This window comes from Vigna unguiculata, chromosome 10 (genome assembly GCF_004118075.2).
Source record: "Vigna unguiculata cultivar IT97K-499-35 chromosome 10, ASM411807v1, whole genome shotgun sequence".
NCBI classification, from domain to species: domain Eukaryota; kingdom Viridiplantae; phylum Streptophyta; class Magnoliopsida; order Fabales; family Fabaceae; genus Vigna; species Vigna unguiculata.
In genome coordinates this window covers 40,451,327-40,464,273 of record NC_040288.1, presented here as the reverse complement: position 1 = coordinate 40,464,273, position 12,947 = coordinate 40,451,327, and the positions used below count along the sequence as shown (strand labels likewise).

Here is a 12,947-nt window from a genome sequence, read left to right as displayed (position 1 = left end):
GTACAAATAGCAAACTACATATTCTAATTTCGTAACTATGACATTGTCTTCCTTCTACATCATAATTGAAGGAATTTAAACTGATACTGACAGCTCAAACATTCATCAATTAAACAATTATAATTAAACAACCCTGCCGACAATTATAATTAATTAACAATTAGTGAGAAAAATAAACACAATTAACAACTTATTTAAGCATTTTAAACCCTTTGTCGGGGAAGAAAAACATGAACAAGTTAATGTCGGAGTAGTGTTTTTTGAAGCATGAAGAAGTTGTTCAATCGGCAACAAAAGCCACCATGATCATAATCTCTTGTTAAGTAAAGTTTAATTAAGAAAAGTGATGGCTTTGGAGAAGAATTTGGATTATCTGTTGAGTTTTTCTGTAGTATTCTTCTACTGTGAATACATCGATGGTGATAATATTTGAGTTAACATTGAAATAAAAATATGTCAAATAGTGTAAATAATTCAAAAACTATCATGAAATACGTTTGAAACATCAGAAAAAACTTAACAAAATTTGGTTAAAATGATTAAATTCATACATTTTTAAAGATGAAAAACTAAATTGGTCAAAATTTTTGAAAATAGACTAATTCTAAATTTCACTGAAACGCGAGGGACCAAAAACATATTTAACCCATTTTAAAATTTTAAAATATAGGGTTAAATATGTTTTTGTTCTTTTATTTTTCCGTTAAAATTGAAAATAGTCTCTCTTGAAAATCTTAAATCAATCTAGTCAGTCAACTCTATAGATGCATGAATATAGTCATTTTATTTTATCCAAATTTTATTGAGTTTATTTAATTTTTCAAACATATTTCATTATAGTATTTTAGTTTGTTTATATCGTTTGATACATATCCAGTTCAATGTTAAATGAGAAATGTGTTTGAAACGTCAAATAAACTTAAAAAAAATTGATTTAAGGAATTAAATTCATACATTTATAAAGACAAGAGACTAAATTGGTTCAAAATTTTCAAGAAGCACTAATTCCAATTTCCACTAAAAATGGAAAGATAAAAAACATATCTAAGGCTAACATATATTAAAAGATGTGTAAAGTACCAACTGTATTTTTAATGTTGAATAGAAAACATCATTAAAAAATTCAGTAGAGAATCTGGACTCCTTTAATAATTGTTTGTGTGTTGACACATGGCAACATGGGATGCACATTTGAGTAGCTAGTTAAAGTGCTTTTACTTGTGAAATGATGGGAAAATGTGGAGGGTTGGGAGAGAAGAAGGGAAAAGCAATTGATGCATTTTCTAAAAAGGTTTGTGACATTGAAATATCATATTCCATCATTGAATGAAAAATTAATGAGTTATGGCTAACAAGGGCATGTGGTGTTGATGTGTAGGTTCTTTATGTAAAGGCATTTGGGTCTCTAACAAAAAGATTGAAGGTTAACTTGACCTCAAGTAAGGGCTATATGGTAGGGTAGATATATAGATCATGCAATGCAACTTCTAATTGATTTGTCTCATTGTGTGAGCTGTTACCATGTTCAATAGATTCTTACACCTTAGTCATTTATTTGAATCTTAATGGCTTTTGGCAATAAAGTACACAATTGAAGAAAGTATAGGGCTCTTTGGGTGGTCCAACATATCAAATGTTATAGATCCACATTTTTTTTTTCATTTTGTAAATTAATGTCAAATAATAATCATTTTTGTGAATTCATAAGCCTTGTAATATAATTCATGTTGTAAATTAATGGTCATGGTTATTTAATTAATTTCTTAACTTAATTTTGTTTGTTTAATAAAATTATAGGCATTTCATTATAAAATTTAATTTTATACTTTTTTGAAATTTGAGTTGTATTTAGAGTTTTATTATAATTTTTTTGTTAAATATATTTTTAGTCCTTCCATTCGAACGTTAAATTGAAATTCACAATTGTTCTAAATTTTGATAAATTTTAGTCAGAAATCTTAAAAAATGAATGCATATAATTTTTTAACCTAAATTTTTATTATTTTATGTGTCAGATGATATTTTAGATTAACATTTAAGTTGAAACATAATATTTTGTATAAACAATTTAAATGTTATTATGTAATATTATTAAACACTTAAAATAAAGTTAACATCTTGAATTAAAATGAGTATTTTAATTCTTGTTAAAATGTTAAGAAAAAAATAATGTACGAAAGTATAAGACATTAATAAACTTCAATTTCACATTAATTTAAAGACTAAAAAATTATTTAATTCTATTTTTTTTAATGAAATTTTAATTATATTAATTACTCATGTCACATGTGCAATGGGGATATATTTAAATTATTAGTTTATTGGTAAGACAAAGACATGTCCAATACTATTCGTGGATGGTTGTTGATGAATTTTATGTACTTTTTTATTTAAATTATAACTGATTTAAACAAAAAATTAAAATTACTAATTGTTGGTGAAAAAAATTAATAATTATTTATAATTTATTTTATATATTTTGTTTACATATGTGAAATTAATTTTTTCTTCTAAAAGTAGTTTTTCAACTCATAATTTATGATACAGTTTATTTAATTTTAATTTTAGAAAGCTCAATTTTATTTTATTATGTAATCTTATCTAAACTATATTTCGAAATAATTTTTAATATATAGATAGATAGTCTAAAAGAATTTGTAAATAATTTTGTTATACCCCAGAAATTACCAAATAGGTATAAAACACATTTTTTGAGCTTACTCTAGTTGCCATTTCTATTTAAAAGTTTTTCAAGAAAATATTTAGTGTTTTAATTTCGTTGGATTTGAGCATACTTTAGTCGATTTCGTTTCTACACAATTTATTTTCCCGAAATATCCATACCACACACCAGTTATTCTCAGGTAACAAGCAAGCATAAAGTGTAACAAACGAGGGTATTTAAGTCATTAATCACTGGAACCCTTGATGCTTGAAGACGGTGGTGGGAATTGGGGATAGGAGCTGAAACCAGAAGAAGAAAGAAAGAGTTGAGAGAATATGATCCTTGCGGTGCTCTTTGCCAACGCTGAGGGCAATATCCTCATCGAACGGTACGTTCAGATCCATCTTTTCTTCCCATTCCCAATTTTTATTGTTGCTGTGCTTCTCAGTTATACCTCAACTTCTCCAATTCGTTTCAATGTTCTCATTATGCATCTAAATTTTAGATTTTGTGGATCGAATCCTGCTATTTAGATTGGATCTCAAATGGGTTTGGCATGGATTTTGACGGGATAGAGTAGTAGTTGATATATAGTTATTTTCTCAAACATGTTGAAAAAGGGGCATTTGTCTCCGTTAAACAATAGTCCGATTTTTCGTAAGTGCTTCCACGATTCCACTTAACTAATTATGTGATCTTGTGTTGGAGTGCTTCTTTGTTAGAAATACAAGTACAAGTTGAAAATTATGTATTGATCAGAAATGAGAAGGCAGAGTAATACATAAGAAAAAAAAATACCGACTTATACAATGGCTTTAAGGTTTTAGGGTTGGAGATGTTTTCAGGATTTTTTGTATAGATTTACAATGACTCGTTGGTGGTTAATCTTCCCCATATATCTTTCTAGAAGATTTTCTAAATTGGGTATGAATCATTGTGGTAAAAGGGTGAGGGAAGGTGTCTTAACATAAATGGGGGACAAGGCATACGGTTTGGAATACACGCATTGAAAGTCGTATTTGAGTTGAAATGAAAAAGTACGGAAACATAAGAAAAGATCCCAAAACACAAAGTCATAAAGGTTTTGCGTTGGAGGTAGAGGATGATCTTTTATATGGGTTTACTCCAACTCATTGGTGGTGAATTTTCCTAGTGTCTCTAAAAATTTTCCAGCATGCTTTTTATATTATTGGGTATTTGGGCTACATTTTAACTGTAATAACATAACCCCGTTTTGATACATATTGTCTGGTCATGCCTACATAAAATACATAATGATTTTCAATATTGCAGTTTTCATGGGGTACCTGCTGAGGAGCGCCTACACTGGCGTTCTTTCTTAGTCAAACTAGGAGCTGATAATCTTAAGGGTGTCAAAAACGAAGAGCTCCTAGTTGCTTGCCACAAGTCAGTATAGCGAACTTTTCTCTTATATTTTACTTTGAATTTCATGTATCTGTGTGTGCTTATATGAATTGCCTCGTCAAGAGCAGAAAGATTACAGATTAAATAATTTTAGTTGCTGGAAAGAATGGACCTGGTATTTGGCAAAACAGTATCTTCAGATGGTGTAGTTGATAGCAGAAATATCAGAGATGTATTTGTAGAACTGTACGAGTGTTCTACATGACTAAAACACGCATTGGTCAATGATGTTTAGCAGCTTTTGAAAACTTGAATCATCATTTGTCACGATCTGAAGTTTGACTTAAAATAAGATTATCTTTTCATTACCAACTCTTTAGCATTCATATTCTTTTTGAGGAAAATTGCTTCTTATTCTTTTTTGATGCTATAGTAATTGTACATCTTCATTGCTTCAGATCAGTTTATATAGTATACACGGTGCTTGGGGATGTCAGCATCTATGTTGTGGGAAAGGACGCATATGACGAGCTTGCCTGTATGTATTCGTGGACTCTATATTTTATATTTGTTGGTTGTAATATAAAATCATGGAAATTAGTCATTCTGCAGCTCTCAGGCAGAGGATAGGCTCACTTGTTTTAGATTGCAGTGCTGACTGAGAAGGGTATATTTGAAAAATATGAACAGAGCTACTATATCCATTTTTCTTGAGTCTTGACGCAAATATACTTAACCGGTTATACTACAAGAGACTGAGCTTCTTTATTTAGGTTGCTGCTAGTAAGCAGGATGCACCTAGACAAACGTGCATAGGATGATAAGATATAATAAACTATTTGCAATCAAAAGTGATAGAGTTAAGAGTTCAGTAATAGAAAGAAGAGTAAGAAGAATAAGAGTTGTGGAGACAGAGAATCAGATTTTTGAAAGCTGGATTTCAATTATATATTTTTCTATAAAACTCTGTAATGTATCTTAATTTGTCTAATAGACATCAAGCTACGAAGAAATCGTAGGTTTTTGGGACAAAAAGTAGTGATGAAAAACTTCGCCTACACTTTCTTATTTTGATAATGCAAATAATAACTATTGCAGATAAACATTCCTTTTCTAGCATATTTGCTGGTAAGACTAGCGATCACTTTAACTGTCTATAAGGGACATATTTTGGATTCTACATTTCGTGAATGATTTTGATTGGCTTACCAAGAAGATGGTTAATGACATGATGACATCTGCCTTTTTAGCGTTATGCATTATTTCACTGGCGCTGGAAATATAAATTTCAAGAGCCCTGGAATACTTTTCAATTTACATATCTGCTTCTATTTACCTTTTTTTCTATCCAGTGTCAGAAGTGATCTTCGTCATAACCTCAGCTGTGAAGGATGTATGTGGGAAGCCCCCAAGTGAGCGTCTCTTCCTTGACAAGTATGGACGAATTTGCCTTTGTTTGGATGAAATTGTATGGAAGGTAAGGAGGCATGCAGAACATTTCTCAGACTTTCAGTTGTACAGAATAACCAAAATCAGAGCTTCTGATTTTTTGTCAGTTTACTCTATCTGCTTGTCTTTGGAACTCATATAGGAAAGAATTCCATGTGATATATGTCATCATAGGCATTGCTTATTTACTTATTATTAGGCCCATTATCTTCTGCAATGCATGTGATGGATACCCTGAGAAAGCTTTGTTCCATTGTTTCACAGAGCAATTTTCTTCTTGATGCTTTTATTGACAAATTTTCTGTGTTATGTCTTGAAGGGATATTTGGAAAATACAGAAAAGGATAGAATCAAAAGACTGATAAGGTTAAAGCCTCCAACAGAGTTTTGAATAAGAAATCCAGAGGTTGTCATACTATAATGACTGGTATGAGTCCTGTGTTCAGTGTAGCATCTTGTAAATGCATACGGGCAAGCAACCAGAGACTGTGCTGGATATCTTCGCTTTGCAACGACTATATTAAAATTCTTGTGTTAAAATCTTCTCAATTTTTAGCACTGGTATTTTATAGAATTCCCAAATTCTGCCTACTATAATTTGCCTATTTTCCCCCTCTTTTTATCCTTGCATATTGTTTGCTGTGTGGCACATTATTGCATTTTATGGAATGAGGGATTTTCATGCTGGCTAAAATAGTTGCATTTCATTATACCGTTTCATAAACACTAGGAACAAAACATTTTTTAACTCATTATTGTAACTTGTTTGGTGTGTGAACTAATTTTGGTATCTTCTAACATATCAGTGTGTTTATGAACAGTGAAGTTGAAGGTAGAGCTAATCCAAATTTCTTTTATTAAGGATAAAATAGTTATTTCATCACATTTATGAAGATGCAGAAAGAAACATTGGGTGCATGAAGTAATGGCATTTTAACATTTCATACTAGGCCTACCATGAATAATTCTACAAACTCTATCTCTTTACTTTTCTTTAGTAGTTGTAGGCTTTTATAATAGTTGTTTCAGATGTTCATATATTTCATTAGACATATTTGATGAACTATCACTACTAAAAGAAATAGATTCATAATTCTATCTAATAATAATATTCGTGGTTTACTTTTGTGGAGGTTTTTCTTCAAATATCTTTAAATATCTTATTTCAAAAAATTATTCAAGTAATTTAAAAAGAACAAAAATATCTAATTACTGCATACCATTTTTTTTGAAGTTATTTATTAAAAGTTTTTGCTCAATCTATATTCACAGCCAATAATCAATATAATTAGCCAATAACCAATAAAAGGGGATGTGTAACTTTTAGCTTTTGCGTATTGTAATATATATCATAACTAACAAATAAATGCTTAAACAAAATTAAAAATATACAGAAATGTTAGTATTAAAAATAAAGTAACCAAAATAATATAATACATTAAAAACGAAAGAGTTAACCAAAACAAAGTAAATCAAATTAATAAAAATATCTAAATAATTGTCTTTAGAAATATTTTCTTCTAAAGTATTATCATGGTTATTATCAGATAACTTGATGCTTTTATTATCTTAAAACCTCATTTATTATATTTTTGACTTCTAAAACCGTGGTTGAACATAGAGGTGGTAATGTGGGTCTCGTCAAAAAAATGTAGGGCAGGTTAGGATATTGAGCTTATTGGTCTGCAGAAGTCTAAGTTGTAAAAGTATGCAATCCATATAAAAAACATATATTTGTGTATATTGATTATTTTTCTTCTATACTTTTGTATGAATGTTTCAGAATTTTGTATGATTGAAAAAGATAAGTATTATGTATTTTTGAATATGTTTAACTTTAAATAATACATTGTGTATGTCAAAGTAAGAATGTGAATATGATAGAAATATTGAATTATCAATTTATCATCTAACTTTTTAAAGTTTTTGTTTAATTTTGTGAACTAATTAAAGTTTCTCAATTTGTTGAACATTCAAAGTTTTATATTAATTATTTAAAAAAAAAACGGGTTGGTCTGCCAACTTCGCATTTTTGCAAGACAGATCAGACTTTTTGACCCGTGTTGAAAATGTGGGACGAACCAGTCCAGTTCGTATTTTGTAAACCAAGTGCAGACCGGATCTAAATGGTTTAGATAGACTCACATTAACACTCATAATTGAACCTTTCATATTTGGTTTTGTTCTTCTCGAAACATAGGCTCCTCCAACAATATCACCAAATTACTTTATAGACAATCATTAATGCAGCAAATTTCGAAATTTACATTCAATACGTGTACCGAATAAGGCAAATTCTTACCAATATTCTTATTATTAACACTTGTGCTGTCGTAATTGGTGCCAGTGGGACTGTTATTATCTATTAAAAATATGTGATAGAAGAGTCTCTATTTAGCATGAACTTAAAAAAATAAGAGCAATATTTTTCTCACAAAAAATAATAAACAAAAGGGCAAACTTGATTCTTAAACGTTTTATTTTGGTATCTAAATATGTAAATATCCTATTGTTAAATTTTATAAAACCACTTTTTCAATTTGATCATAAATAAGAGATTAAATATTACATTAGTGGGGTCTCACGAATTCAAACACTGACTTTATAAACGGTTCACAAATAATATTTTACACTGTTTTGTTTTAGTATAAAATTAATATTTATCAATTTTGGAAAAAGAATGGTTTTGTTTTCCATAATTAATCCTTCTTTCCTATAGTAGTATCGTCAAGGTTGGTGGTGGGACAGTTGAAAACTTGAAAATGGGAAGGGCTTTTCGGACTATTCCATGGTTGCACGCGCTATATCTTCTCGTCCCTGCTCCACTCGCTGCTGTTACTCTTCCTAAAACCCAAAACCAGATCTAGGGTTTATTTTCATCTTCAATCTCATTCTCAACAATTCTTTCCGTTGCGTCTTCGAAGGTCAGCTTCTATCAACTCTCTCTCTGTCTCTCTCTGCAACCAATTGAATTGGATTTTCTCTATCTCAATCTCTCAAACTGAATCTGAAAATGTAACCCTAACCAACGGAATCAGATGGGAGAATTGAAGGACGCCGAGACTTACGAGGAAGAGCTCCTCGATTACGAAGAAGAAGATGAGAAAGCTCCCGATTCTGCCAAGCCTGCAGAATCCGGCAAGAAGTTAGTCTCCCTCCTCTTTCTCTTATCCTTTTTTTTTTTTATTATTATGAAACTGTGAATTTGTCATTTTCTTTGATTAGTTTGTTTTGCTTTTACGCGATTGAAAGTAATGGAAGTAGCTATGTTTGTTCTTATTTGCTTCTACTGGTATCAATTCGTACTACCTTAGGGAGCGTGAATGTAAATTTATTTATTTATTTATTTATTTTATTTTTAAAGTAATTTGTTTGCTGGTCTTGTCTAGCGAACAAGACATTGTTTGTACAGTAATATAATGTATAAGTAGAGATAGTTGCCTAACCCTGTGTTGTAGCGTAGATTGTATAGATATTAAAAAAGTGAAATTAGGGTAGACAATAATAAGCATCAATTTACACTCACAATTCTATGTTGAGGCTTTTGTAGTGTTTTTGTGACATATTGATGCATTGTTTTCAAAAAAATTATTTGCTTAGGTTTTCAAGCCAAACTTCTATGTTGCACCTCCTGATTTTGTGTATATATTGTTTTTGTAATGCAGGGGTTATGTTGGCATCCATAGTTCGGGTTTTCGAGACTTCCTGTTGAAGCCAGAGCTTCTGCGAGCCATTGTAGATTCAGGATTTGAGCATCCTTCAGAAGGCAAGATTTAGCATTAAATGTTTTTGCTTGAAGTTGATATATGAGGATAGTCGTACAATTTCTACTAAATTTTCATGATGGCTAGGATTAATTTGTAGTTTTCTTTCTAGTAATGATGTTTGTCCTGCTTATCTGTGCTCTTAAGTGATTTCATCTCCATTTGCCAATGCTATTGATCATAATGTTATGTATTTTCTGTTTCATTTTCAGTAAAATTTACACTGTTGAATTCAGTTGGCTAAGATTTCAATATTTTCTTAAAAGATATACTTTTTACTAAGAGTGGGTTATTGGTCATTGTATTGTATGTTTGAGAGGGAATATATATATATATATATATATATATATATTCCCTTTTGAAACCTTTTATTATTCAGGAAGCTACCAAAAAACCATTGTTGGCGTTAAAGATAATCTGGACTCACTGGTTATTATTTTATTTTTTTCTCGGCTAAAATCTTTCTTGCTGGATTGTATCTTTAATGGTTTTTTTGTATTATTGTTATTTTTCTTATTCTCTAATCTATTTTCTTTTGATTTACCAGGTAATCACTACTAGCATATTATTGGTCACGAAAATTGGTTGGTAAACCTTTACATTAAAAGGATCTGGCAGATCATATATACTTACTGAGGATTCGTCCACTACAATTTTGTTTGCTTCTTCATTAGTGCAACATGAATGCATCCCTCAAGCAATCTTAGGAATGGATGTTATTTGTCAAGCAAAATCTGGGATGGGAAAGACTGCTGTTTTTGTTCTTTCTACACTTCAGCAAGTTGATCCTGTTCCTGGTCAAGTTGCAGCTCTTGTTCTTTGCCACACAAGAGAACTGGCTTATCAGGTATGTCTGCGTTCATGTGGATGTAAAGTATATGAGCTGCTAGAACAATTTGTTTTCTACTCTTCTGTTTACGTACATAAAGGTATTTCTTGTATTACCTATACTTAATAAAGATTCATCTGTCCAGATTTGCCATGAATTTGAGAGATTCAGTACATATCTTCCTGATATAAAGGCTGCTGTTTTCTATGGTGGCGTCAATATCAAGGTTCACAAAGAATTGCTCAAGAATGAATGTCCTCATATTGTTGTTGGAACACCAGGGAGGATTCTTGCTTTGGCTAGAGATAAGGACCTTGGTTTAAAGAACGTGAGGCATTTCATACTTGATGAGTGTGACAAGATGCTTGAATCACTTGGTCTGTTTCTTCCCCTGTAAATTTGTGTTTTTTGTTATGCTTTTACAATCTATGATATCTTATCATGTTTTTCTTATTTCTTCTGTTTTACCTTCACAGATATGAGAAGAGACGTCCAGGAGATTTTCAAATTGACTCCTCATGATAAACAAGTGATGATGTTTTCAGCCACACTTAGTAAAGAGATTCGACCCGTTTGCAAGAAATTTATGCAAGATGTAATGTTCTTTTTATTTGGTGATTTAATGTACCTTATATGGTAGGATGGTTTAGTAGTTCCTTCTCTCATTTATTTGTGTACCACTGATGTTCTTTTCTTAGAAATTTCATGAAGCTTATTATTTTATTACGAAGCATTTTTGTTAGTATATTTTTTATTTTTTATTTTCAATGTTTATCCTTGTTTAAATGTAATTGCAATTATAAGTAAATGAAAATAACTGAACTCCATTTATTTGTTTTCTATGATGATTAATTAATATCAACATATTTTGTTTTCAGCCTATGGAAATCTATGTGGATGATGAGGCCAAGTTGACGCTTCATGGTCTTGTCCAGGTATGTTTTATTAACGTTTCTCTCTCCTGTTGGTAATTGTTTTTTTAGTGAAATTCTGTTTTCTAGCTTAATTCTACTCACTTGTAACCTTTTTCAGCACTACATCAAATTGCAAGAGTCAGAGAAGAACCGGAAGTTGAATGATCTTCTTGATGCTCTGGATTTCAACCAAGTAGTTATTTTTGTCAAGAGTGTTAGCAGAGCAGCAGAGTTGAACAAGTTGCTTGTGGAGTGTAACTTCCCATCCATCTGCATACATTCTGCAATGTCACAGGAAGAGAGGTATTTACAAGTTCTTCTGAAATTGGTGGCATGTGCTTAGACTTCTGAGTTTTTAGATTTTTAAGTAAGTTCTGTGTCTCAGAAGCTTCAATTCAAAGTATGGTAGACTGATTGATTGGGCGTTTCAACTCCCTTCATTTGCATAGATGTGAACTTTTATCTATAATTGCAGCCTTATTTTTGGTTTTAACACATTTACCCATTTCAGATTGAAACGATACAAAGGCTTCAAGGAAGGGAAGCAAAGGATTCTCGTGGCAACTGACTTAGTAGGGAGGGGAATTGACATAGAACGTGTTAATATAGTTATTAATTATGACATGCCTGATTCTGCCGATACTTACTTGCACAGGGTAATTGCTGGATCCATTATATTTATTTCTTTTATGCTCCCTTTAGTAGAAGCGGAAAGACATAGAGAGAGTAAAACAAACGAAGGGAAATAGGTGAGAAAAAGAGTACAAACGAGATTTGTTTGGTTGAGGTGGAATGGAGATAAATGATAATAAAATATTGTTATGATAATATTATTTTAATTTTTTTGTTATTGTGTTACTAGTTGATATAAGTCTTCGACAGTTGTTTATTATTATTATTATATTATATTGCATATAAAAAGATTTAAAGAAATTGGACCTTATAATTGATTATGTGGCATTGTGTAGGGTGTTAACCTTTAAAACACTATAAGACACAGTATAATTATGCTGTGTCCTACACTCACATTCCATGTTTTCACTTTAAAGCACCTCTTGTATTCACTATTTTCCTCTCTCTTCTTCCAGCCCTCTTCATCTTTTCCTCTCTCCACCTCTTTCACTTCATCCTAAGCTACGTTTCTATTTAACTTGTGAATTTATAGGTAGGAAGAGCAGGTAGATTTGGCACGAAGGGGCTTGCTATTACTTTTGTCTCCTCCACTGCCGACTCTGAAGTTCTTAATCAGGTCAAGCCCCCCTCTTTCATGGAGCTGTATTAACATTTCTTTTGTACTCTGACATTAAGAAATGTAAGGAATCAAGGAATCTTTTCTCCATACGGTGCTTTCTATTAACAAAATTCTGAATGCTGATTTCAGGTGCAATCTAGGTTTGAAGTTGATATTAAGGAGCTTCCTGAACAAATTGACACTTCGACATACAGTAAGATTGTTTTCCTATTCAATGTAGATGTATGATGATTGCATGTAGATAATAAATACACTGTTGAATAATTCAAATGAGATGAAATACTGTCTCAAGTTTTTACGTTAGTAAAAAAACTGACTTATTTTTGTTTTCTGCAGTGCCAAATTGATGACGTTTTGGACAATAGGGAGGTGGGATTCGAAAGATCTTTGCCCATATTGAGGGATGGATTAGGTGGCATCTCATGAATTTGAGTGCTTTGACACAATATTTAACGAAAAATGTTATATTGTTTTAAATTGGAAGATTGGTCGATTTGAATTACTTCATTTTGAGACCCAGCATTTGTATTTGTAGAAATTCATGGTAGTCATCGTAGCCTATAATGTGTTGTTAATCATCGATTTGTTGAAACATTTTGTGGCAGTACCGTCAACTCATCCATTAGTTTAACATTACAAGTTAGTTCATGTATCAATGCGTCACATAACTGGTCTGTTGGGGTTGATATCTGGATGCAAGATTTAGTAG

At 31.2% G+C, this 12,947-nt stretch overlaps 2 protein-coding genes across 3 annotated transcripts; both read left to right on the top strand.

The window, feature by feature from the left end:
- The first annotated feature begins 2,775 nt into the window (after nt 1-2,775).
- On the top strand, nt 2,776-6,173 carry LOC114165872 (TSET complex member tstD). Its single transcript, XM_028050484.1, has 5 exons — nt 2,776-3,053; nt 3,959-4,072; nt 4,489-4,568; nt 5,383-5,507; nt 5,799-6,173. Exons 1-5 carry the CDS (start codon nt 3,001-3,003, stop codon nt 5,868-5,870), a joined length of 444 nt encoding a protein of 147 aa, XP_027906285.1. The 5' UTR covers nt 2,776-3,000; the 3' UTR covers nt 5,871-6,173.
- Nucleotides 6,174-8,203: 2,030 nt separating this feature from the next.
- LOC114166673 (DEAD-box ATP-dependent RNA helicase 56) lies at nt 8,204-12,890 on the top strand. Of its 2 annotated transcripts, XM_028051435.1 has the most exons (12): nt 8,204-8,403; nt 8,518-8,624; nt 9,145-9,245; nt 9,918-10,090; nt 10,218-10,449; nt 10,549-10,667; nt 10,951-11,007; nt 11,105-11,289; nt 11,498-11,642; nt 12,152-12,235; nt 12,368-12,431; nt 12,575-12,890. In XM_028051435.1, the coding sequence occupies exons 2-12, from the start codon at nt 8,518-8,520 to the stop codon at nt 12,583-12,585; spliced, it is 1,278 nt and encodes a 425-aa protein (XP_027907236.1). In that variant the 5' UTR covers nt 8,204-8,403; the 3' UTR covers nt 12,586-12,890. The 2 variants fall into 2 exon arrangements, with proteins under 2 accessions (XP_027907236.1, XP_027907237.1); XM_028051436.1 differs by lacking the exons at nt 8,204-8,403; nt 8,518-8,624 and having other exon boundaries at nt 9,791-10,090.
- Nucleotides 12,891-12,947: the final 57 nt, after the last annotated feature.

Bases quoted from the DNA above. Each gene is read 5' to 3' on its own strand.
- LOC114165872 (XM_028050484.1), top strand. From the start codon at position 3,001: ATGATCCTTGCGGTGCTCTTTGCCAACGCTGAGGGCAATATCCTCATC. The intron at 4,073-4,488 runs GTCAGTATAGCG...TCATTGCTTCAG, and splicing joins CTCCTAGTTGCTTGCCACAA to ATCAGTTTATATAGTATACA. The intron at 5,508-5,798 runs GTAAGGAGGCAT...TATGTCTTGAAG, and splicing joins TGGATGAAATTGTATGGAAG to GGATATTTGGAAAATACAGA.
- LOC114166673 (XM_028051435.1), top strand. From the start codon at position 8,518: ATGGGAGAATTGAAGGACGCCGAGACTTACGAGGAAGAGCTCCTCGAT. The intron at 10,668-10,950 runs GTAATGTTCTTT...TTTTGTTTTCAG, and splicing joins GCAAGAAATTTATGCAAGAT to CCTATGGAAATCTATGTGGA. The intron at 11,290-11,497 runs GTATTTACAAGT...TACCCATTTCAG, and splicing joins GCAATGTCACAGGAAGAGAG to ATTGAAACGATACAAAGGCT.